Source organism: Mixophyes fleayi, chromosome 9, assembly GCF_038048845.1.
Source record: "Mixophyes fleayi isolate aMixFle1 chromosome 9, aMixFle1.hap1, whole genome shotgun sequence".
Taxonomy (NCBI): Eukaryota; Metazoa; Chordata; class Amphibia; order Anura; family Limnodynastidae; genus Mixophyes; species Mixophyes fleayi.
In genome coordinates, this window is record NC_134410.1 from 18,515,032 (window position 1) to 18,541,730 (window position 26,699).

Here is a 26,699-nt window from a genome sequence, read left to right on the forward strand (position 1 = left end):
TGTATCATATATATATATATATATATATATATATATATATATGGGCCCCGGTGCACTGCTTTGCCCGGGGGCCCATAATGTTGTTAAGATGGCCCTGATTGACTTAGCTGTACAATGCTGGGTGAGTGTCATTGCTGCACTCAAAAGTGAAGCCAATGAATGGAATAACATCACAGCCGAATGTTTAAGCAATTGTATGAGTACATACAATTTCGGAGCTTCACTTACGATGCTTTCAGACGTGCCGCCTCTTTTGTCTAAATTGTGTAAAGTTTGACAAAGGCAAGATGTTAGTTTAGAAGAAATAGATCCGATCTTAGAAGCCACAGAACTAGGCCTTATAGAATTGAAATACATCCCTGCAAATCATGTTTAAAAACTCCCATCTACATTTTGCAGCTGAATGGTCAGACCTTCATATTGTTCAGATGCTGCTATCCCCTTTTAAGACAATAATCTATGATAAATACGTTGACACAGTTATTAACCACCTAGAAGCAAGATTTCCAGATATGTCAATCATTTTCTGTTTTCAGTCCAGAGAGCAATGATCAAGATAAACCTTGTGGAATTCTTCTGGAGCATTATTCTAAAACTTGAAGTCCTGCAAAGTTAAACTATGAAAATGGTAAACTAGAATGTAATATTGTTTAAAATGCAGTCCTGCAAAAATCTATATTCATCACAGATAGTGCTTTAATTTTCAACAACATCTGAGCTCAAAGACTCTTTTCCAAATTTAGCTGCTATTGGGCTGGGCTGACTATATCTGCAAGCACAACTGAATGTGGAAGAGGAAATTAAGCTAAAATTAATTAAAACCTGTTTAAGGAATCGCCTGACGCAGAGCACACTAAGAAATCTGAAGCTGATTACACTAGAGGGATCAGATTCAACCGATTTTCATTATCAAAGAGTTGCAGACAACTGGAACTCTAAAGAAGACAAGAATTAATATGTAAAATGTTAATCTCAAGTTTAAATCACTATATAGATTACATTTTTCACTATAATGTGAACTATTACATTGCCCTCCACGACTACTTCTTAGTGCCACCCGGCTGGCAACATTTCCTGAGAGTTGTGAATGGGGTCTTTTGGCCAGCTCCTTCCACTTATATAGCCATTGGGCGGCTGTGTCACAAATGCTCCCTATGTGATGAAATAGCATAAGGTTGGTGGAAGTGTGGAGTGTGACATGACTGGGTAAATGTAGTGTTGACAAAGGTAATGTATTATATGGGTGAATTCCCCACATGAGCCCTTTACTACCAGTGGTAGAGCAATACAGTCATTGACCAGCCTCATCAGAACCTTTAATGTCTATATAAGCACTTGTCAGATGTCCTTGTGTGATCTTTCATTGCTGAAGAGACTTTGTATAATTACTCTCAACCTTCATCATAATCAGCTATTTATATAGTACTACTAATTCTGCAGCGCTGTACAGAGAACACACTCACGATAGTCCCTGCCCCATTGGAGCTTACAGTCTAAATTCCCTAACATATACAGACAGAGAGACTAGGGTCAATTTGATAGCAGCCAATTAACCTACCAGTATGTTTTTTTTGGAGTGTGGGAGGAAACCGGAGCACCCGGAGGAAACCCACGCAAACACGGAGAGAACATCCAAACGCCACACAGATAAGACCATGGTCGGGAATCGAACTCATGACCCCAGTGATGTGAGGCAGAAGTGCTAACCATTAAGCCACCGTGCTGACCTTGTGTGTGTATTCAGTTCCTCTGATTTAATACCAAGTCAGAAGGGTGAGACCTAAAAATCTACAACCGTTGACTGTGTGACACAGTGTACTATATTTTAAACAGCAATAAATGGAAATCCTACGTTCACCAAATTATGGCCATGATTTGCCAGCTTGTGGCTATAGTATTACACAGCCTATGAAAATTGCTATTTCAAAGAGATATGACCACAAACTGTACAAAGCAGCCCCATCCGACCAGTATACAATACAGAGCGTCATCGTTACCAGCAGTTGGTTATACATTCTTCTGCCTCTGCTTGTATGTCAATTAAAAGTAACCAACATTTTAATTTAAGTCTAACTTTTTCCAAGTCCAGTAGCCAATCATAGCTCCTTGAAGTTGTGTGAACTTGGATTTACAGCAAATAACAAAGCTAGTTTATTCCCTTCTCCTCTACACAATTATTAGCAGATCAAGGTCTTTTCTTCTCCCGCAGTTGGAAGACGACAGCTATTGTGTGTACACATGAATCGGCACGCTGATCGGTACTTTTTTATTATCCATTGGTAAAATCGCTAAAGATATCATCGCATCTGGAGAAATTTTCTGTCGCGTGTACCCAGCAAGTGTTCACCCCTGCACCTATTTCCTGAATGCTCCACCCGGCTGTATTTACTTACCACCCGGCTCTTGGAATCCAAGAGTCCTATTGTAATAGAATCGACTTCTGCTCCACGGGAGGTTTCTGTCCTCCCTGAGCTCGCCTTAGGACACCTGCGTTACGGTTTGACAGGTGTACCGCCCCAGTCAAACTCCTACAGACAGTATGGGAGCACTATAGCCAGCAGTGTGTATCAGACTGCTGACCACCAGTCTGACCAGTCCTGGCAGGTGTGGGCAACTTCCAACATTATTGCAAGTTTATAAAATGAAACTGTAATCAGACCCTCCTCAGCCTTCTAGAGCTGATGAAAGAACAATAGCACAAATGACGATGCCATATGTTGTGTTACATTGCACTGCGCATGCCCTGAAATGGACTATAAGCCCGTGAACACAAGAGTATGCAATTCATCTACGAGCAGAAAAGGACACTTACGACAGGTGCCGATTTCATGGGCGGAAGGGGCAGATGCACAGTCAATGTACAGTAAGAGCATACCAAGATCTAGTGCACGTAGCAGCATCTAATTCAAGCTTTGTGTATCGCTCAGGTTTGTGTTTTTCAGTTGTAGCACTTACACCAGCTACAGGTCAGGTGTAAGTGCAGAGTGATAGTGATGACGGCCTTGTGTGCATGCTACAACATGTGTTTGCAATCAGAATTGTATTTTATGTACAGTAGACATTAATAACATCATGGTAAATGTATTTAATTGGGAAAAAAATGTTTTGTCCATTAATTAAAGTTTCTTCCGATCTGTTTCTAGTTGAATACAGATGTGCACATGCCCGAATTGTGTTTGGTTTTTTTTTTAAACCGCTTACTATACACGTTTTGCGTGCCTTAATGAATCAGGCCCACAATGGGAAATATCTCCAGCTCTGACACAGTATGCGAACCTTTACCTAATTCTGTGAATATTATAAGTAGCTCTTTTATATCAGACAAGTTATACTTGAAACACCATTAACCTTAAGACACAATCGTATATTATAGTACGAAAAACACATTTTTTTTTTCTTTAAACAAGTTTTTTATACATTTACAAAAACCGATGTTAAGTTGGCCACAGTACCACATTCTTAACATTTTCTTCAAACATTAACTATTAAAATAAAAAATTTCAATTAACCAATCTTTCTTCCACCTCCCCATTGGTGCAATGATACAATAAAATGAAATAAATCAGTTTCTCTCCCAAAAAACCTATTGAGGCGTTAATGTACAAAACACAACACTGGTCTAAACAAACAAACACCTGTTATTTAATATAACTGGCAAATAACGAGTTGAAAGATTAAAGAAAATAATACATCCTACTGTAATTGTGTACCTCTGCTCATACAATTTAACCTGTTGTTATAGGTGTATATTCCTACAAATTTCTCTCATGTGTATTGGGGACACTAACATCCCATTTACAAGAAAAGGTTTAGTTAATAACTTGGAAGCATTAACAGCCCTAACAATGGCCAATATATGCCTGGATAGACAAGCTAGTGAAATTGGATCACTATCCAATCACAGACTACTGCATACACTTTGTGAATGCACTGTGCTCACATTGATCAAAAGTGCAAGTAACAGAACCTATAAGGACCACACGTACCTTGTGCCCCCCCAGCTGTTAGTTGCTGAATACTCATCTATGGAAACATCTGGGATTGACTGCTGTAGCTTACAGCGAATGTATGCCTATTTCACTGTGTTATTAAATAAACCTGCTGCCCTCTACACTGCCATTGTAGAAGGACGTTACTCAGATAGGAAAATCAAATGACTACACGGGTTACGGATGAGCAAAAACAAGTACAGGTAGACTATACAACCCAGCAAGAACCCAGCCATTAAATACAGGAATGGCTAAAAATGTGCCATTCTCATTAAAAACAAATAATACCACACAGCTTCAATGTGTGAAGTATAGGACACCAATGTAGTTATCCATTATAAACACAGTAACAAATATTAAACTCTTTCCAGTACCAACATAAAAAACTGCGGTATCTTTGTTCAGTGGTCGGATTCCTCCAAATTGGACCCCATGTTTAAAAAAGCTCCGTTCTGCTCCCAACCACAACTAAAGCACTACTCTCAACGCACCCAGTAAAACGAATGATGACGATAGCTCACTATTTAACAACGGGACCCTCATTCGGTTTAATCGTTTATAATAGAGCTTGTTCTTAAAACGGTTTAATGTCACAAGTAGGGGGGTCCTGATTGTTTAGTACATTAAATGAATCAGAAGGATCATGCAATACAATATTTGTTTGATCATCCCAACAACGCCTGAGGTTTTTGCTGGGGTTGCACTTGTGCACAACAAATTTGAATTTAGTGGAAAATCTCCTGCCACACTCATTGCACTGGTGAGGTTTTACCCCATGTATTACAGTGTAATGTCTTGTTGCACTGGATTTGTACTTAAACAGCTGTCCGCACGCAATGCACCGGAACGGCTTTTCTTCTATCGGTGTCGGGTTCAGAGCTGGAAATGAAGATTGCTGGGAATATAATCCGCCTCCTGGAGGTTTCATGGCTGGGCGACTGTAGGATCGGTTGCTGCTGCCACACACAATCCTCTCGCTTATGCTCCAGATGTTTTGATCCCATCGGTAAAGTGGGGAGCTGACTTTACCCAATATGGATGTATTGTTGGTGAGGCCTCCTAGCATATGGTCTTCTGGTATCTCGTCTGGTATCTCGACCTTTATTGCCCCGTGCAATAAAGGGGTTGCAGTGTGACGCTCCCCCATTGTGTTCAACTTTGTAGTTTCAGCTGCAGACATAGCTAGCAAGGAAGTAACCAATATTAAAAAATGTGGGGTCAAAAGGAGAGAATAAGATGCAAGCATCAGTCAATGAATGCAATAATTATACACATAAAACTGAACTGACATTTTTAAAAGATAATTCAACTTTTTAAAAATGACCCACTATCTGTACCTCAATAGCAGGAGTTTTGTCTGGGAACCCCCCCTCCTCTCTGTCCCAGGGACCCCTAATGGAATGAGTAAAGCAGAAATAGAGCTTGCTGTAGCTTTCCAATGTTATTACGTCAGCTGAGTGAACCAGTAGCACAACATAGGCTCTGCCTGATCCTCCTATGTAGAGGCCCAATTTAAATCAGGATCTATGGGGGCAGGGGTTCCAGAGTAGGCATCCCCACTACTACCTGACTCCTCCGCTCCTACTCAGTTTACTACTAATCCGGCAAGGAGGCAAGAACAATAGGAGTAGGGAACACAATCTGAACACTCCTGCTAGCCTGTGAGAAAAGGATTTAACCAGAAGTACAAAAATAAATATTCTTTCTCCTTTAGAAGAGGAAGGAGACAGTGTAATGTCCCAAGGCAGCACTGTGGCTTAGTGGTTAGCACTTCTGCCTCACAGCACTGGGGTATTGAGTTCAATTCCTGCCCATGGCCTTATCTGTGTGGAGCTTGTATGTTCTCCCCGTGTTTGCGTGGATTTCCTCCAGTTTCCTCCCACACTCCAAAAAATATATGGGTAGAATTGGTTGCTATTCAAATTGCCCTTAGTCTCTCTTGGTCTGTGTGTGTGTTAGCGGATTTAGATTCTAAGCTCCAATGTGGAAGGGACTGATGTGAGCGAGTTGTCTGTGCAGCGCTGCGGAATTAGTGGCGCTATATAAATAGATGATGATGAAGGCCTCCCTGAATAGGAGAGAGGAAGGCCCAAGAATGAATTAACATCCAGGGATCTTCCTCCTAAAGCGGACCTCCGCAGATGTGGCAACGTCCACCTTGTAGAACTTGGAAACAGTCTGTAGGGAAAGACCAAGTGGACAGAGCAAGCAGTACTCTTGTTGCAGAATAGGCTCTCCGAATTGCCAATGAAAATCCATCAGGGGATGGAAGAAGAGGAGACGTCTTATTCCTTCTTATGAAGAAAAATAAGACAACAAAGACATCACCTCCTCTGATTAAATGGAGAAGAACATCGGTAGGCAGCGCACCACATCCAAATGTAAAGTGCCTTTATGAAAAACTAAATACAGGTATGGATGAGAAAGAGCGCTGACTGCTTGGCGACATGCCTAGGACATGCCTAGCATAGGTGATAGCCAAGTAGGGAAGCTGAACCAAGGGGCTCAAAGGGAACAGCTAGAATGAGCCTTCAGAACGAGGTTAAGGTTCTTGGGAGAAAGGGTGACCAGACATGGCCTCCTCTGAAGAGAAGAATAAGCACCAATTGGTGCTGGAAGAAAACAGAGAGCAGACACATGGATAATCTTAAGAATTTAGGGACAAACACTCTTCCAGGTCCCCCAAAAGAAGTAGACAGGAAATAAAGATCTGTGGTTCTCACACGCGTTCCTCACGCCAGATTTAGATGCCCAGTCTCTGTGATAGATGCGAGAGGAAGAAGCTTTTCATGTCCGGAATATAGTATCAATCACAGAGTCTGTGAGACTCTTCTGCTTAAGAATCATGGCCAAAACAACCTGGGCAAAAAGACCGGCTCCATCAGCTCTGAATAAAAAAAAGGAGCCCTAACAAATAAGAATTGGCAACAAAGGAAGACCCTGAGGCTAGTATACCAGGACTGTGTAGAGCGCCTGAAATTCCACAGAATGGCTGACCACAAGTGTAGAGATGGAATACTGTGATGTACAGTTACACACCCTATATAATATGTATTTAAAACTTATGTGAAGGAGAAATTTATATTGTTTTAGGAAATATGCCAATTCTGTTTATGTGCTGAATTTTAATTTTTATTGAGAAGTGGTGTGTCATGCATGTTACACCATTAAGGTGGCTGAATTAGCATTCTGTGTAAAGTTCAATAATAGCCAAACTGTACAATTGCTAGTTTTAGATAAGAGAGAACGTTGGGAAGAACAGACCAACTTTATACATCATTGTAAGCCTGTATTCTGCTCTATATGCCATGCTGTCACTGTCTATTTCTGCTCACAAAAGTCTGCAGAATGACGTGTCACTGTGTTATTCAGTCACTACGTTGGAGGTCGTAAAAAAAGGCCTAGTGTTGCATCACTATTTTCCCCATTCTTGCAAAACCTGGATTACCGACTGAAGATAATCTATCTTGAACCAATCTGATGGAAGGAACTTGTCGAGGCCTTGTTAAGGTACAGTATGGAACAAAAGGAATTGCCCCTTTTGGGCACCAGAAATAAAGGCCTTCCTGCACTCTGGGACCATGGGGAACCTGTTCATGGGGTGCTCAGAGAAGGAAATCTGGTATCACCCCCACGGTGAGCTCAGCAGGTAGTCGGGCAGACTTTCCCTGTCTGAGGACTTTACGCATGTCCTCTTTAAAGAGTAGAAGAACTTTTGCATTGAGATCCCTGAAGCGCCCATGTGAAATTTTGCAAGCTGTTCCTGGATGGTTTACCACCCGAGGGACAAAAGCTGCACTTGTGTTAAAAATTGGTTGGCTTAGCCCTATTCTGTGGAAAGAACTGTTCCCTTGTATTTCATGATCCTTTCCCAATAAAGATCTATCCATAAAAGGGAATGGAAGACAAGTACTTTGTGATGGGTTGTAAGCTGACCAGGATGTTAGCAAGAGGATTCTGCGTACCACCATAGCATTGACTGTTCTGACAGAATCCAGGGTTGTGTCCTCTGAGTAGGAAGATGCATTCAGAGTGTGTGGCCATATGTATCATTTCTGCTCTAGCTGTGCAATTTTGCAACACCTCGATGAGTTGCTCTGCTCACCAATACATTACCTCTACCACCCAAGTGGCAAGAAAAGCCAGAGACAGATTGGATTGAGGCATGTTCCAAGATGGAAATGGAGATGTACAAAGCGAACCAAGGACTGCTCTGAGGTCCAGGCCCGTTTGAACTTGCTTAGTTCTCATTGCCCATGAAACTGCAGTCTCTGGCACTGGAGAACCAGTGAAGGTACAAGGGTCACAGCAATAAAGATCCAACGATCCAGGGTCCAAATCACAATGTTTGGGTGATGGAGGAGCAAGGCAACAGGAGAGTTATAATGCAGAGTACGGGTTTTCATAGGGCACCATTGCACCCCTATCTTTGTTCTCCTATTGCTCAAGGAAGAAGTAGAATTAGTCTTCAAAGTTAACACACAGTGGAGGCAGCAATTTATTATAATTATTGTTTATTATAATTTGTGTAACAAAAACATGACACATGGGCAGTTTTATTGATATTAATTAATGGTGCCTGGTGCACTTTTAAGATCTTCCCAGTGGAAGATTTTAGGCATCCTAATCATACTTCTTTAGGTGAATTCTCCTAGTGTGTCACACATTATATCTCTATACTAATAACTAAGACATTACTAGTTGCCAATTATTACTAATTATGACATTTATGCATGCTACCGACAATTATTATGTTATTTACCTGCAGAGGTCTCCAGGTTATTGTCTTTCAGTTCATGTTTGTCTTTTCCCATCTCGTATTGTAATTTACCATCAATGGACACACAATCTAAATCTTGATTATGGAGGTCTGGTAATTCTGAAGGAGAGTTAAAGGGATATTATATTGAAACATTACTTCTATTAAAAAGCATGTATGTTGTCTAGACTGTGTCTTATTAACTACAATAGTATTTCTCTCATTTTATAGATTTTTGTATTGCATAAAAAGGGCCAAGCAAGTATGCAAACATTTCCCTTGGTCATCTGCCCACTAAGGGTGCATTGAACTCTTTTTAGTGGATTTAAAATTTCAGCTGGGTCAAGAAAGTACAATGGCAGAGTCTGCTCAAGTTAATGAATGCAAATATGCAGAGTAATTGGGTTAATATTCATCTATATGTGTCACTGAATGATATATGAAAAATAAATTACTACTAATTATTTATATGTTCTCTCTAGAGTAATGCTGCCTATGCACAGTGTAGGTAATTTAGGAATGCACCCATTTTGCACTGGCGAGTCTAGATCCGTAATGGGCAACATGACCGACCTAGAGGGCCGCTCAAGCGTTCAAATGGGCCACAAGGAGTAAAGGAAGGAGGGAGTGCACAGTGACTCCCTCCTCCTCCGGGAAGGCCGCATGACCTCACTGCACTTTGCAGAGGAGGCCACGTGACGCGAAGGTCGGATGCCCCTGCTCTAATCAGATCGGGAGCAGCCGGCTGGGGGGCTGCCTGTTGGTGGTCTAGATCAGAGGTGTCCCAAGTTCAATCCTAAAGGGCATTAACTGTTCATAGCTCTCGAGGACTAAACTTGGACACCTCTGGTCTAGATGGTCCCCCCCCAGCCCACTTCAAGGTGCATGGCTATACTCTGCCCTTTGTATTCGCCACCCCATACTTCACCTAGGTTTGTGGGTCATCTGCACAGCCATACAAATAGCAGAGTCACGAATAAAAATATGCCACAAAATTAGCAGGTTCACAGTTTAAGGTGCATCTTGGTCATACGCCACAGTACAAGCACTCACTATTCATTTGTGTTTACAATGGCTAGCCCCCAGTACACTTATACACCAGAGCAGACATGCACATGTTGAAAACGTTTAATTTCCATTTTAAGGGGGGGTTGCAGTTATTTATTTGGAGACTGTTGTCTTTATTTTAGTACATGTGTAAATGTGTAAAAGCGTTGTAAAACATTGGATCTGGTTCAAATTGATTTCACAAACCTACGTTAAAACCTTTGCGTTTCTTCACTTTATTAAATTAACCATACAAGACAATAAGAAAAAAATAGTGGTAAACGCCCATAAGCTAAAATATAGCTCAACCTGTGTTAGAAAGAAGCAAAATGGGTCCAACACTGCAAATTTTATTTTACAATAAATATGTACAAGACTGTTGACGTATCAACATTTTTTAGAGATGACAACAGTTATTTTGGGTACGAAATTGCAGTTCAATAACCATTTACAAATATATAAGTTACATTTTGTTAAGTCATGTTCACATAGTAAAGAGTCTTATGTTGCTGTGGCTATGTTAACAAAACTATTTCTTAATATGTCTTGACATTTATCATATTTACACACTGGTTTTAACGTTACAAATATATAGCATCTATTACATATGCTGCTTCATATTACGGAACGTGCGTCATTGGTTCATGAATTCAAACTCTCAGCATAATGTATATTACATTTCTGTACGTTTTTTCCCCTCTGGATGAATGTAGATCAATACCAAATTAATAAATATACCGTATATACTCGAGTATAAGCCGAGTTTTTCAGCACATTTTTTGTGCTGAAAAAGCCCCCCCTCGGCTTATACTCGAGTGATGCTCCAGGACTCCCAGCACCGGTTACCGCGCATGCGCGGGTTGCAGCAGCAGGACATCCGGCAACAGAGCCAGACACGGAGCGCACAGCGCTTACACAGGGGAATACCACCACATGATCAGGATTTACAGCAGCCACACAGTGGTCCCGAGCACATCCATAGCTGCCCTAAACATCGCGTTAACCGTCGACACGCTCCACCATGTCACTGCCAACAGAGGACAAAGGTGCGCATAAGGACACTGAAACCAGATCTGGGAGCTGCAGCATTCTCGATTATGGCAGTTAAAGCTCATTAACTACCATACCAAGGTAATTGCACAATATCGCTGTACCCATACAGAGGACAACAAGAGCAGCATCCATAATCATATTTCCTTCTGACATCCACCAGTGACTGCTTTGTGTATTAAGACATTACAGCTAACTGTCTGCCTACATACAGACTATTGATGATCTATACTGCTATAGATGACACTATAGATGACTATTGATGACACTATACTGCTCTATCTGCCTATCATTATTGCTATTACTGTGATTGTTTTTGTCGCATGTACTTTGAAATTTACCAGTAGCTGCTGCATTTCCCACCCCAGGCTTATACTCGAGTCAATACGTTTTCCCAGATTTTTGTGGTAAAATTAGGTGCCTCGGCTTATATTCGGGTCGACTTATACTCGAGTATATACGGTATGTTTATTATGTTGGAAATACAAAATTAATTATACCATTTATTTATTAAAAATGTAAAAATAAATTTAGCAAATAAGATATATAACATACCTGAGACGCAGGGGTCTCACAGCTACAACTTGATCCCCCTCCTTCTCATAAGGCAATCTTTTCACTGATGGCTGCAGGTCCCTGGGCAATTTCAGTCCCTTGCCCCCTTGTGGTAGCAAAGCAGAATACAACCAAAGTAGATAATCCGGCACACATTCACAGGGCTGTACTTTAATGCACCCCCTGTCTTGTCCAAACATTGCCAGCGTTGTTTTGAGTGCAGCAAATGTACCTTATCATATTGCGGGTGTCTGTGTGCTCTTTGTTGTAGCAAACTTCTGCCCTATCCCTGGCCCTACAAAATGGGGTCAAAGCCGTGGCTTCATCGGATATCCTGTGTCGCCTGAACAGTTTCACAAAAAATAAAAAACCCTCACAAACAAACATTATTATTTTACTCCAACATAAAAAGATCAAACTGCACATTTTGTTACATTCATCCAGGTTAGCATTTTTTTGTAACACTTACCAAGCAACAATCCATCACCAAATATCTCCTTAAACCGCTCATACCATCCCTACAGGCGCAATATACACAAGGTCAAGCACAAAGTCTGGAAACTTAGCAAGAACATTCAGGTTGTACATTTTCACGTCAGAGACCACCTAAAAACAGATTCCTCCAATTAAAAAGGTGCACACTTCTAATAAGTACAACCTAAATATCTAAATGACAATAGGAAAAACAAAACCAACACTAACTATAAACAGTATAACATATTAAAAAACACACAAAAAAAAACCATTGCAATAACGACACATTACATTAAAAATGCATTCACGCACTGAGTATTTACATATGTAATCAACAACACTACTGCGTACAAACAAAGGATGTACAAACGTCACCACGGGCAGGTGACGTGTTTAATATTGTGCACCTCATGATACAACAAATAACACGTTGTTTCCAAAATGTAAACATACAACTCACACTGGACCACAATGCAAGAATAACAACGCTTTTATTTTTATTCCCCCCACACCCCAAAAAAAAAATAAAAAAAAAAATACACTTACACTCTACGTTTTATATACCTGACCATGGAATTTTGCAAAATACATACTTGAACATATATGGAGGCAAACACATTTGATTTTGTGCAGGATACAGTTTACATGGTGGTATGATCTCATGCAACAACATTATGAGGAAAACCATTATTTTCATTACATTAGAGTCCTCTATCTGTGCTATGTTGGCCAGGATTCCTAGAGTGTGGACGCCCAGCTGATCGGAGTAGGTTCAAGTTCCACACGCGTTTCGCACATCAAGTGCTTCAAATGCATAAAATAAGTTATACTTGACTAAAATGATTATCTACATATGTTTTTATTGTAGATTTCATTGTTTAGAACATAGACAGGCTTCTCAGTACTGGACTCAGAGTCCAAGTCAGCTTCCCCTCCATGTATTAGTGGTTCAGCTCTTCCTCATCTTTGCCTTCTCTGGAAGGAGACCTATTGCAAGGTCTGAAGAGATGGAGCCTGCATCCATCCAGGCTCTAGACTTTCATCAGCAGCATCAACTTCAAGATCCGCAGCAGGCAACACAGAAGTAGCAGCAGATTGGACACCAAGCTGGCAACCGGAAGGCACGCCAACATTAAATCCAGCTGCTGGTAGCTCATCAGCAGAAATAGGAGTTACCTTCTCCAGTGGTCCTCGTTGCCACCATCAAATATCATGAAAACTCTGACCCTTATAACGCAGTTGCACCTCATAACCATAACAACAGGTGATTTATCATGAAGGCAGATGCGCTTCAATAACTAATATAGATTATACCCAGTTTTGAATAGGTGTACATGTGTCTGAACTAAAACACACCTGTTGTTAATGGTTAAAGTCATAAACTACTAAGTAGATGCACATGCATTTATTCTTTTACAATGTATTTCGATTTAAAAAAAATGTGATGTAATTAATGTGATTGCTTCTGACATTGTATTCATAGGTACATGACCTGTATATGAATAAAGATGTCCCTATGTACGTAAGAAGTGACAGCTTTGTCCTGACGGCCCATTACCTATGTAAGCTGGGCTATGACGAGATGAGCCAAGCCGATCCCACTCAAGCATTGCTTGAAAAGCATCAATTTAGACCCAGGGCTAATGCCTGAGCTTGTGCAGGGGTGCAGGTAACGGAAAGAGGGCTGGTTTTAAATTGTGTTATTTAGTAGTGTATGTGTCATAGGTGAAAAGTGGAATAAAGCAAACAAGGTTGACACAATAAGGTATATGTTGCCTATAGCAACCAATCAGATTCTAGTCATTTTGTAGAATGTACTAAACCCGCAGTTTAGTAAATATACAACAATGTGTTAGCTCCATGAGTAATCCTGTGTTTTATGGAAGTGTGGCCAATGTGTATAGAAGTGCAGTGGTGAGACCCATGAAGACAACAAATATAATATATACATAACATTATACAAGGGGCATGCAGCGTTATCCTTATCCTCCTCATCAGCATTTATTTATATTGCGCCACCAAATTCCATGGCGCTGTACAACTGGGGATATGTGATAAAGAATATTTGATAAACTACACAAAAGTCACACCACACAATCTGTGCCTAGTTCTACCAGCAGCACATGGTGGAAAGCTTGTAAACGTCACATCAATGTCCAAGCACATTAGAATTATACCTTTCATAAAATTATACTTTTCAAGTGTTCTCCGAAATTACCACTCAGTTTAGCCCAGGGTTTCCCAAACCCAGTCCTCAGGGCTCCCCAACAGTGCAGGTTTTCTGGATCACATGTGACATAATTAGGACCACCTGTGGATCTGTTACAATGTGTCAGTCAGTAATGAATGCACCTGTGCTCCAGCAAGGAGATATGGAAAACATGTACTGTTGGGGAGCCCTGAGGACTGGGTTTTGGAAACCCTGGTTTAGCCTAACACTGATTTTATTACATGTGTCACTTTTGTGGGTGCAAAGATTTTTATTACCATGCACCTAGAAATGGACTAATGTGCAACAAGAAATTTAGTTGCACAATGCATCCAAACATTTTATGGACTGACTGAATAATGCAGCCTGTACATTAGGCACTGTATTATAATTTATTTTTAAAGTTCATGAAAGGACTGCAAAACATTAAAGAAACAAAAATGAAAAAGTTAAAATAAAAGTGAGCTTTTATATGGTGTAATGAGCGACCAAAGGGTAAATGTATTAAGTAACGGTTTCTGCAAGTCGCCGGATATTGATGACTTTGCAGAGGAAATTTAAAACGACAATCGTTTTCAAGGCCATTCCTGCTTTAAATGTCTCCTGAAAAGTTACCGATATCTGGCGACTTGCAGAAACCGCTACTTAATACATTTACCCCTTGGTCTCTCGTTAACCCCGATCCATTCCCTCTGCACTGTTCTATACTGGAAATATAGTGGTGAAGAGGTGTGCCTGAGGTAGCCAGCAGTGTCATTGACACATGTCTGTTCCTTGTTCTGCTCTGAACTCTGTCAGACTCCAGTGCAGGATATGAAACCAGAAGTCCAGTCTCCCAGCATGTATTCCTGTTCTCTTCTTCGCCTCTCCATAAAGTAAGTGGAAGTCCCAAGGGTGAGCTGAATACACTACATAGAGAAGCAGCTGATCCTTTAACTTTTCAAGTTTTGAAGACAGTACTATCTCCCAATTACAGCAGGTGCACATATAAAACAAAAATATTACAAAGAAAATAAAATATACATTATGTAGCAGGAGAGTGGGGAGACGGGAAAGCTCTCAGCTTTGTGTGCTAATGTCACTGCATAGTCACTGGGAGCTTCACATAGTGGGACAGTCAGTTAGTAGAGAGGGGAGGTGCCCCCGTAGAATCTATGTGGTGAGGCACATCAAGGGTTAAGAGTGTGAGCCAAGTACAATACATGTGCTGTAACCCATAGCAACCAGATATTAGCTTTCATTAGATACAGTGACGTTTGATTTGTCAACCTTCAACACGCCAGTGCTCCTTGCATTATGTCATTAAATAGATCTCATTATGATTCATCTAACAATGTGGCGTGTATTGCTGTGATCCATTAAACAGGCCAAGCAGACGTGACCTTACTAGTGTATCTTGCACTACATGGATCAAAAGTAGCGTCTACTGCTAATGCATTACGTTAAGTCAGATTGTTTTTGTAAAGTAACTTTTTAAATATATATTTTTTAAAAAATAAATTCTTGAAATGTTCTTATTTGCTGCTGTGACTGCCAAAAGTCAACTTCTAAGAACAAAGAAAACAATCAGATGTTTGTTTTCTTGCTGTGAACTGTAGTAATAAAATTACAGGTAGAATCTGATCGGCTACTACGGGCAACGCCATCTTTCTACAGTGTCACTTGTAGAACAGTTTTCACAAGCATCCTCCAGCATATTACCTAGGTCTAAATGTTTGCTTATCTCCATGGTGTTGCTGACAGAGTCCGTCTCCATGATCACATCCTGGTATTGTTGCTTGTGTCCTTTAATATAGTCCCACTCTTCCATAGAGAAATACACAGCAATGTCGTCGCATTTTACAGGTACCTAGAAAACAATACGGATTATGTGACAGCATAGTATTAAAATGAAGTCTTGAAATGCCAAGAAGACACAGGGACATTAATGAAAGCTGGTGTACGGGGAATAAGGTGCTGTCACCTGTCCCAACCAATCAGAATCTAATTTTCATTTTTCTAGTACAGTTTACAAAATAAAATAAAAAAAAGTCTGGTTCCTCAAGTTTATAGCAAATTCTTCTGATCACACACCAAAAAATGAAAAAAATAAATAAATAAAATGAAAATTTGCTGTGCAATCTATATAAAAAGAAAATTCATGCTCACCGCTCCAGATTGTGTATGACTACAGCAGTGTGGAGATTTCTTCTTGACAATGACATATTTCTACAAGAAAGGAATGTACAAAGTCAGGATTTGTAGAGGGGGGTTTCCACACCACGCCGTCAGTGGGCGTGACCAGCATGCATGGGGGCGTGGCTATAATTTTAGACAGTGCTTGGCTGCTCTCCAACTCTTCCTATCCGAATAATATACATGGGCAATGCTGCCTGCACTACTGTTAGGTGCACGCAGCTCTCCCTTTTCAAGCAGAGCCGTGTGAAGCGGGAGTAGGGTCCAGCCACCTCAATTATACAGTGCCCCAGGCTTGGAGGGGGGTTTCCAGGCTCTAGGAAACCCCTCCTCGGTTTGCCTATGAAAGTGGTAATTGGAGTACAGAAGGAACTGTTACATCAATAGGCATTATGTTGGAATATGGGGGCGGTGTAGAAGTCCGTGCCAAGTCTGCACACGGTAGAGAGATTTTTGAGGCAGGAAAAAAAGAACATTTACCATACACTAGCATCAGAGGCCCTTGTACCTGTATAGCTCTGTTAGGCTAGAGATGCACCAAATACATTTTTTTGCTTGAATACTGAAACATTTAAAAAATATTCTGCTGAATGCCAAATGGAATGTAGACCTAAATCTGCATTTTAAAATCAAGCTCCAAATGTCTAAACGATTTTGCTGAATCCTGAAATTAATCCGCGTGGCTGTTAGGATTTGAGATTGTATCTTTGCAATACAGTTCAAGTAGTAACTAACACACTATTCAAGCAGGATGCTTGGGGAAACAGACAGGAGGTTCCAACCCCATCCCTGCTAGAAGTGACAGGGTTAACATGCCTGGGATGTAAAATTATAAAATTAATCATTTACTACTTGTAGGAATGTCATACAAAGCCACTAAAAGCAACTGTGCAGTATAAATAACTATCCTAAAGGGCGGCCTCTCATATCCGCTCTCACCTCTCCTGTCAGCAGGTAGATGATCTCCAGGGCGTGATTCAGGATCTTCTCAGATATCTGTTCCTTTGTGTTACTCATCTTCATTACAGAGGAAGCAATATGCTCCAGCATTACCACCTAAGAGATCAATCAAGAGAATAGAACATTGTGAAAGTTCTGTTAGTAAAGCCTTCTGTGCAGGTTAATATGACTAAGACATCATGGCTTATGGCTTGCAGTCTGCAGAGAAAAAAGGCCGAGACTGGTTACTAGTGGATTATGTCTCAGTAATAAACCACCAGTGACACAGTGCCACCTTCAGTAAATAAAAAGATACTGCAAGCCATAAAGTAAAACGTGTTAAAGAATAATGAAATCTTTGATTAATTAATTTGTTCCTGCCAAAGACACGAGGATCCATCTACATTGTTCAAGAAAAACATTACTATAACGTTTACATTTCTTATGCTGGTAATATTTTGTAGCATTGAGTGTTGTTTACAAACTTAGTTGAGGGAATTTTTTTAAATAGGGAATTTTTTTAAATAGGGGCAGCACAGTGGCCTAGTGGTTAGCACTTCTGCCTCACAGCACTGGGGTCATGAGTTCGATTCCCAACCATGGCCTTATCTGTGTGGAGTTTGTATGTTCTCCCTGTGTTTGCGTGGGTTTCCTCCGGGTGCTCCGGTTTCCTCCCACACTCCAAAAACATACTGATAGGTTAATTGGCTGCAATCAAAAATTGACCCTAGTGTCTCCCTGTCTGTCTTTGTGTGAGTGTGTCTATATTAGGGAATTTAGACTGTAAGCTCCAATGGGGCAGGGACTGATGTGAATGAGTTCTCTGTACAGCGCTGCGGAATTAGTGGCGCTATATAAATAAATGATGATGATGATGATGATGATGAAATAGTGAATCTCTGGCTCCCTCTCTGCACCCAAAAATGTGATCCTTCGGGGAAAGTAGCAACAATTGGACTTTAAAAATGTAGATTCTGAGAATAACATCACATACACAAGGTAAAGGTTCCCCAAAGAGGCCAATCCTGCCAGTTTACCCAAGAGTCAGGATCGTATTTAAATGTATACACATATGTTGAGGACTAAACCAGACCAAAGAGCCGTCTGTTAGGTCAAAGCCTGGATCACTTCCGACTCCCTTGAGAAGAGTTAGTACAGTCTGAGGATGACTGCTCAGGCTGACAGTCGTCCTCTTTACACCACATTTCCGATTTATTTTTTTAATGCGCAGTGAAGTTATGCAATAAGCTATCAGGGAATGTGGTTAAGTTTATTACACCAGATACTGTAGGTTTAAAATAGGTCTTTCTGGGAGCTTTTATTTTTAGCAAATAAAATATATTTGTGGCTGATTCAATGGAATTGATTACTGTTCAATGCATTTTTCCCCCCCTTCTTTTATTGACATTATTGGGAATGCAAAAGCATGATATAAATGAACATATATTGTATTCCAGCTTAATGGCATTTGGGGACATGTAAGTATTGTAAAATGTACTGTGCAGTTGTACAGTAATAACAATAGAGACATAAAAGCTCATTTAATAGCACTTACACATATCAGAGCATAAAGGAAATTCATATCTGCATCAGCCAATCAGCAATTAGCTTTTATCCTTCTATTGCAATTTAGGCAATGAAAGCAAGTGTCTGATTGGCTGCTGTTGTGTTGCACCTAAATGCAATGTTATAGAAACAGAGCCCAAATGCCAGAGACAGACCTTTAAATCCTGAGGCCTCCTCGGATATTAGGACCAGATGGTAATTTATACATGATTAGATACTGAGCAATTTCCCTATATGCCCATTAATTAAGATAAATGCGCAGGTACTGGCCAATCACAAGCACCACAGACAGTAAAGGAATCATTACATCAAAGCTCAGCTTCTGCAGTTATGGATTTACAAGTCCTGACAGGGCATGCTGGGTCTTGTAGTCCTACAACAGCTGGAGAGTGACCTGCTTCATACAGTGCATTGCTCAGTGCACTCTGTGTTATTTCTGGAGGTTGTCATTTTATTTCAGAGTCTTACAGACAAAAACACATAAATAACCAGACTCTTACCTTGGCTTAGAAACGGTCTCTGCACTGATTGGCTGCTGTCTCGTCACGTGACCTTAGAGGCAAGGGCTGCTGGCAGTTGTAGTAGGTAGAGGGATTGAAGTGACGTTCCAGGCATATTATCCAATCAGCGCACAGAGCGGCTCAATCCAATAGGATCTTCAGCTCCTGTGTTGATACCCATAAGTCCGGCCCTTTAGAGCACGTTCCAATCAGCGCTGCGGGTTCTGAGTCTCTCTTCATTCATTAAGTGACGTAGCTAAGTAAACCTCCCCCCCCCCCTGTTTTCTCTGACCAATCAGCGCCGAGGTTCCCCGCACTGAGTGACAGGAGCCGCTGAGCAGCGCTCTGGCGGTTGGAGCCGGGTTTAGCGCGAGTTTTGAACTGCGGATGTCAGAGGGGATCACCCAGGACCGGGCGCATCCCGGCGTCCTCCCCCTTCCCTCTCACCCCTCGCCGAGCTGCCGCAAGTCCTCCCGAGGCAACATGGGGACGGCCAGTACCGGGAAGAGTACTAGACAGGTCAGGGCTGGCAAGTCTGCATATAGGGCTCATGTATTGGGGTGCAGATGAAGAAGGGGCGGAGAGTAAAAGGCTAAGGTATTGGGGTGGCTTGAAAATTTTTAGGACACAAAGGAAAAAAGTTACTTTGGGGGGAGAATGGGTGACAATGCAGTATGGGCTCAGCCACCCCTTATCAGGGCCATCTTTTCCATTGGGCACGATGGGCAGGTGCCCGGGGGGCCCCACGGCACATAGGCAGGGCTCTTAATTAGAATAAATAATCGTGCAAAAGAAAAAACCTGCAAAAAAACCCTTCAAGGGTCACTGAGCAAGTACATCTCTCTCTCTCTCTCTCTCTCTCTCTCTCTCTCTCTCTCTCTCTCTCTCTCTCTCTCTCTCTCTCTCGGGGCCCCGGTGCACTGCTGTGCCCGGGGGCCCATAATGTTGTTAAGATTGCCCTGCCCCTTATTGTCCATTTGCCATACATGCATTTATTTCCATTAAAATAGTCTGCTGAATCGAATCTTGCCAGCCCTCCCCTGTGCGGAAGCCACCCACAGCACGCAGAGTGGGCTCATATGATTTGGGGTACAATGTGGTGGGGAGGGTGATAACTCAGGAGGGCAGCGGATCCCAAACTTTCTCAGTTTGAGTAACTCACAGGGTCCCCATATTTTTTTTCAAGTTACCCCCTAAGCCAAAATAATTGCCAAGTAGTCCTCCCCCACCTTCCTTACCACCCACCCTGGCCACGGCACTCTTGTGAGATCGCTGGTGCACAGTTTGGGAACAGCTGCATTAGGGTGTAGTGGAACAGAAGACCTGACATTGGGAAAGAGAGTAACAGTAGTGTGGGGGAGGTGCAAATTAAAATTGGAGTACTCATGCTTGTGCATGGGCTAATGCAGAAGATTAACTATGCAGGGAAGAATAAAATGAGATTGAAAGGTTGAAAAGGATTGAGGAACTTATATTTGCGGTGTGGTTAAAGGTTGGGAGATTAGTACATTGAGGTTCAATTTATAATGGGTATTGTTTTGATCTGTCTGCAGCAGATTTACCTGAAACTTCCCAAAGTCCTTCTTATTGAATTGTAAAACTAGAAGTAATTTGGGTAATAGCAGCCAAGAAATTGAAGTGTGAATCTGCATTAAGCTAGAGCATATATACTGATATGCTATACCACATAACATTTAAAAAAAGTCATAAAATAAAATGACTATACTACTTTAAAAAAATTATCTTTCTTTGCAGGTGGAGTTGGAGAAAATTTTGGGAATAACCGTATCCAATAACAGCAGTTTAACATGTGACCCAAACACTGGACTGATTGCTTATCCAGCAGGGTAACAATGTACCCAGTTTACACTACAATGTCTCATCTTTCTTTATACAGTGTAAAATATATGCATAGTGGCAACGGGAAAAATTATTTAATTTTTACTACCTATGTGATCTGTCTTACTAAGCTTCTTTACCCAAGCTGGAGCACTGGGAGCTGCACCTGTTTCCTCTGGCTTTATAGATTTGCAATAATTCCTGCTTGTATAAGGCCTAAGGAAAAAAAAAAAGCAAATTGATTAATGTTTTTCTAAAATTGAAAGGTACCATAGAACAGAATCAAATTAAATGATCTCCTGTTCTGCTCTTCTAATCAGCTTTTTTGTATTTTGTAAACATGTCCCATCACTTGAATCATTTTTAAATCCTCCCAATGATAATTGTCATACTGAAGCATTAACTATGAAACAGTTGTCTAGAAATTGTCTACGGACCCTTCTGTCTCAGACAGAGAGAGATTAAGGACTTTGTAATTGATTTTTCTTATTCCCCCCCCTCCCAGATGTGTCATTGTTCTTTTATGTCCAAGAAACAACAAACAAGCTCACATATTTAATACATCCTGGTGAGTTATGTAAAATGCTAATTTTATTTATGTGAAAATGTTTTAATATTCCAGACCTCTGATATAAATAAAACAAATGTTTCTGGAATAACAGGCTTATGTCCGTAAGACGTCCATGACCAGTCCCCTACTTCCTAGTGCTAATTTTGTGTTCTCTCTAGCAAACAGCTGAGTGCTCTGTCGTTCTCCCCTGATGGGAAATATATTGTCGCTGGAGAAGTAAGCGGAATTTATTATTATTTAGTCCATTTTTCTAATGTAATTTTTTTTTTCCCATGGTGGTTACACCACTGTTGCTTACATGAATAATTGTCTGCTTTCAGAGTGGGCACAAACCGGCTGTACGGATCTGGGATGTGGCTGAGAAAGTCCAGGTTATGGAGATGCTTGGCCACAAATATGGTGTATCCTGTGTGTGCTTCTCCCCCAACATGAAGTATGTTGTGTCTGTGGGCTATCAACATGACATGGTGGTCAATGTGTGGGACTGGAAGGTAAAGAGTTTGTTGAACACTTGGGTGGACATCTATGATGGTCTCTGGTCAAGACTGTGCATGGAGCAGAGGCAATTTAAATGTGACTGACTCTTAAATTGTTATGACCGCTCTCCTGAACCTCCATAAGTTGGTCTAAGAGGAGTTTTATATAGGGGGGGATTGTTTTAGGTGAAGTTCTCATTTCACACCATGCATGATCCTCACATAGGCTTCTTTTAGAACTAATGGGGTTTCCACATGTCATTTTGATGTCTTCACAGAACAATAACATAGTAGCGACGAACAAAGTCTCTAGTAAGGTCAGTGCGGTGTCGTTTTCTGAGGACAGCAGCTACTTTGTGACCACTGGCCAGCGTCATGTCAAGTTTTGGTATCTGGAGAGTTCTAAAAAATCTCAGGTACATCTCCATGGGGGAGGCAGGGAGTGCACTGCGGGAGCACAAGAGAAATAATTATTTTGACTGGTTTAAATTTGAAATGCTTGTTTCTACCAGACTTTGTATTAGTGTGTGTGTAAAGGCTAACATGCAAATGTGTGGTCTATAAACTGTATTAACACATTAAGGCAATCTCTTCTCTCTAGATGAATGGGACAGTTCCTCTGGTGGGCCGGTCTGGACTACTAGGTGACCTTCAGAATAACACATTTTGTGGAGTAGCATGTGGCAAGGGCAGGAATGCTGGAAGTGTGTTTTGTGTATCTTATTCTGGTGTCCTTTGTAAGTTTAACGAAAAGAGATTTTTGGAAAAATGGCTAAAATTAAAGGTGAGACGTATGTTCCTTTTCAGCAGTCTTTTGGTGTATCATTATGAAAGGGCCACACTTCTGAAATTCACAGAAGCCTCACTTTTTGTTTGTCTGTGTGGCTCATTTATTTTTAGTGCTATTGGGTACATACATGGGTACAATCTTTGGCAGTTCAAATGCTTGTGGCGTGTTACATGTCGCTGTGTTCACGAGAGGTGAACGTAACAGCAGTATTTGCCAAAATAGAAATCAATAGATCACTGTGATCAGGTGTGGCAAAACAATGTAGAGTTCAGGAGCCAGTTCATGAATACTGGGAAGATTTGCATCAACAGACATCGGCATAGTTGAGTTCCAAAAGGTAGGCGTCAGTAATAATATTTTAGGCATATGGGGAAAATTCAGTTAGCTGCAAAGTGTCTCCGGAAAGTACGTGAGACACTTCGGCAAAGATTTCTATGAATTCTAGGCTCATTTTTCCTTGAACCCCATAGAGGGAGATTTTTACCATAATTGCCTGCAATGTCCGCTCACCACATGGTCGGCAATTGAATTCCTCCCCATGGACTTCCTGGCACCTAGGATTTGTCCAGCCTGACTACAAGCGCGGTTACTACACTCATGTTAGGTTTATCCGCCGCTGGATGGACCATTTACGTAGCATACTGCTTCCATAATCTGTCTGCCATTAAAACTGCTCTGTATTTAAGTAAGGCCTTATGTACAAATAAATCCTTATTTTAAGTGTTGATACAAGGTCTTGTTTACTAACATTGAATTTAGGTTAAAATTTGAACTAAACAACTAATTAGACACTTGATTTAATTGTCTCACTTGCACTTCTCAGATAAGAGCTATTTGCTGATTGGTTGTTATGGTTCAGTGCAAATTTTACACCTTAATGCAATGTTAGTAATTGAGCCCTACTGAGTTCACCTTCTGATGCATGCAGTGCAGGGCAATGTACTACAGGGGGATATTATAATACCTGTGAACATGTTCCCATTGTGTCCTGTTCTGCAGTGTAGTGTTTTACTGAGACTGGTGTTGGCTGGTTTTATGTGTTAAACGCTGTTTGTGCTCTGTATATTTCATTCAGGTATCCTCTTCATACGGTCTGTGTGTCACAGAGGACTTTGTGTTTTGTGGCTGCGAGGATGGAGTAATTAGGATGTTTAACGCCCAAAACCTCCAGTATGTGACTGATTTACCCAAACCTCACCACTTGGGTGTAGATGTCGCTCTGGGACTAGATCCAAGGTAATCACTCTTGAGGATCTTGACTAATGTCTGTATTGTCAGTGTGGTCTAACAGGGATGAAAATTCCGTTATCTGATGGTACAGATTGGCTCCAGACCTGTGGGACTGAATAGGAGTCCTGAGTAGATAAAGCTATATAAACATATATATAAAAAAAAAAAGAAACAAACTAGGAGTGGAACCACAATTGTATAAATAAAATATAACCTTTTGGGACACCAAATAGTCAATCAACTTGTTAAATCCAGTAGGCACATCGGGAATCCTGTAACAGGTATCAATTCAAATATAGCACTATTTTATTGTGGTTCATAGGTGGGAAATCAATTCCACGTATAATGAAGAATGACCTGTGAAGGCACTCCGGCAATGTGTCTTCCACAGGTTTTCCTCACCCCATAGAGGTGCACAGGAAAATCAGTTATGTTGAGAGTACTGTTGTAGTACACAGAAATAAGGGCATCAATGCATTGTTTGAGGTTCCTAGGGAATTCCCCAGCCCCCATAGAGTCCAGAAAGTTGGATTTCTGAATCCGGCCCTTAGAATGGTTAGAACAGAAAAGTTAGAGCCAACTGCACAAAGAGGATTTTCACTCACTGTAAAATCCGTTTCTATGACTCAATTGGGGGGCACTGAGAAATTGGGGTATAGTATGGCAGAGTCGGAGTAGAGGCATTTTAAGCATAGCTCTTTGAGAGTACACTCTTCCCCTTACTATGCCTCTAACTGGAAGCAACCTCAGTTTTTGTATAACCAAGCATAGAAGAGGGGGCCAACAAGGCGCAAAAAGAAACCTCTTAACCGTTAACAGCAACATGAAACTTTTTTTTCTCTTTCTTGCCATTGGTGGATACTGAGACATAGTGGCAGCTTTGGTATGTCCCCAAATGGAGCGATTGCTCTGGAACAGTTGCGCGAAACACCTTGTGCCCAAAGCTAGCATCCTGAGTTCCAAGCCCCTGCAACTTGTAGAATTTTGAGAAAGTGTGGCAGATGACCATGTCGCAGCCCGGCACAACTGCTTAGTTGAAGCCCTGTGACACGCAGCCCATGAAGCAACAGCAGCCCTGGTGCAATGAGCCTTCAACCCCACCGGCACAGGCTGAGCCGTCTGGGCATAAGCCAAGGGAATGGTGGACGTAATCCAGTGAGCAATTGATTGCTTAGATGCATGCCAACCGCGCTTGTGAGCATAGCACCGAAGGGCCCGGACCACATCCAAAAGAGGCAAAGGGCTAGATTTACTAAACTGCGGGTTTGAAGAAGTGGAGATGTTGCCTATAGCAACCAATCAGATTCTAGCTGTCATTTTGTAGAGTGCACTAAATAAATGACAGCTAGAATCTGATTGCTATAGGCAACATCTCCACTTTTTCAAACCCGCAGTTTAGTATATCTAGTCCCTAGTCCCTTGTCCAAACCCACCTGCAGGAAGGGAAGCAGACAGGAAAGACTGAAACTGGAAGTGCGAAAAGGATGTAGGTCTTCCATATGCAATAATAATTTGCAGAGGAAGAAGTCTTCCTCTTATTAATGATTGTCCTCACCACTGCACATGAAACCCCAGGCCTGAAGAAATAGGGTGTCCATATCCACACTTTCAAAGCCAGAGGATCTAAAGAGTGGCAGCGACGAGGACCTTGAATCAGAAGGTCTGGACAAAGAGGCAACCGGAACAATGGATTTATCGCCATCTTAATGGACCTACTGCCATCCCTATAACGTCCGAGTTCCACGGTCTGAAGCCACCAGAATGGTGGGAACCGGTACTCTTGAGTCTTTTGAGCACCCACAGGTACATGGGAAATGGAGGGAACAGTTATAACAGACAAAACTGCCATGGAATGCTCATTGCATCCGTGTACCCTGCTTTAGGATACCTGGACTTCAAGCAGAATGGAGGAACCCTAAAATTCAGATGTGGCGCCATGAGGTCGCTCTCTGGCTGATCCCAACGCTAAACCAGAAGGACAAAAACTTTCTCGTGAAGGGACTATTCCCTGGGGTGGATCCTGTTTTGGCTAAGGTAATTGACCTCCCAGTTTTCCATCCCTGGGATGAAGATGACCAAAATCACCAGACCATGATGTTCACCCCAGGTCATGATCCTCGCCATCTCTCGCATTTCCATGGCACTTTGCGTTTCCCCCTGATGGTACAGGTAGGTTACTTCCGTCGCATTGCCGGATTGAACCTTCAGTCGCCTTCTGGCCAGAAACTCTTGACCATGAAGCAATGCTTTGCTGAGTTCCAGCACATTGATGTAAGGTGACTAGAAGCCCTGGAATCAGAGAAGACTGATTACCACGTCCCACCTGGACAAACTGGCGTCTGTGGTAACCAATGTCCAAGCCAAGTGCTGGAAGGGCTGGCTTTTTTCCAGATTTGTTCTAGTTAACCATCACGAGAGGGATAGACGCGTGGTCTTGGACAGCGCAATGATCTACTTGTCTCAATGCAGAGGGGACCTGGACCATTTCCAGAGAAGCTCTCTCAGAAGTGGTCAAGAGTGAAACTGCGAA

At 41.5% G+C, this 26,699-nt stretch overlaps 2 protein-coding genes across 4 annotated transcripts in view; one reads left to right on the forward strand and one right to left on the reverse strand.

Moving 5' to 3' along the window:
* Window positions 1-3,343: 3,343 nt before the first annotated feature.
* Window positions 3,344-19,360, reverse strand: LOC142102122 (oocyte zinc finger protein XlCOF7.1-like). 2 transcript variants are annotated; one of them, XM_075186761.1, is made up of 6 exons: window positions 19,264-19,360; window positions 17,198-17,314; window positions 16,232-16,291; window positions 15,785-15,932; window positions 8,752-8,868; window positions 3,344-5,171 (listed from the first exon to the last, which is right to left on the reverse strand). In XM_075186761.1, the coding sequence occupies exons 2-6, from the start codon at window positions 17,306-17,308 to the stop codon at window positions 4,564-4,566; spliced, it is 1,044 nt and encodes a 347-aa protein (XP_075042862.1). In that variant the 5' UTR covers window positions 17,309-17,314; window positions 19,264-19,360; the 3' UTR covers window positions 3,344-4,563. The 2 variants fall into 2 exon arrangements, with proteins under 2 accessions (XP_075042862.1, XP_075042863.1); XM_075186762.1 differs by lacking the exon at window positions 19,264-19,360 and adding an exon at window positions 18,919-19,047.
* A 198-nt stretch (window positions 19,361-19,558) lies between these two features.
* LOC142102121 (WD repeat-containing protein 62-like) overlaps window positions 19,559-26,699 on the forward strand; it is a 35,396-nt gene continuing 28,255 nt past the window's right edge. For both annotated transcript variants that reach the window (XM_075186759.1, XM_075186760.1), the window contains exons 1-8: window positions 19,559-19,782; window positions 21,019-21,110; window positions 21,608-21,670; window positions 21,832-21,889; window positions 21,994-22,164; window positions 22,428-22,565; window positions 22,751-22,933; window positions 24,015-24,175. In XM_075186759.1, coding sequence (XP_075042860.1) covers window positions 19,651-19,782; window positions 21,019-21,110; window positions 21,608-21,670; window positions 21,832-21,889; window positions 21,994-22,164; window positions 22,428-22,565; window positions 22,751-22,933; window positions 24,015-24,175 — 998 coding nt within the window. In that variant the 5' untranslated portion in view covers window positions 19,559-19,650. The remainder of the gene's footprint in view (window positions 19,783-21,018; window positions 21,111-21,607; window positions 21,671-21,831; window positions 21,890-21,993; window positions 22,165-22,427; window positions 22,566-22,750; window positions 22,934-24,014; window positions 24,176-26,699) is intronic.

What these genes read in the sequence shown, in the direction of transcription:
- LOC142102122 (XM_075186761.1), bottom strand. Translation starts at nt 17,308, where the DNA reads ATGCTGGAGCATATTGCTTCCTCTGTAATGAAGATGAGTAACACAAAG. An exon ending in GTCATACACAATCTGGAGCG is followed by an intron (nt 15,933 to 16,231) that starts GTGAGCATGAAT and finishes ATTGTTTTCTAG; the next exon opens with GTACCTGTAAAATGCGACGA. An exon ending in TAACCTGGAGACCTCTGCAG is followed by an intron (nt 5,172 to 8,751) that starts GTAAATAACATA and finishes CTTCCTTGCTAG; the next exon opens with CTATGTCTGCAGCTGAAACT.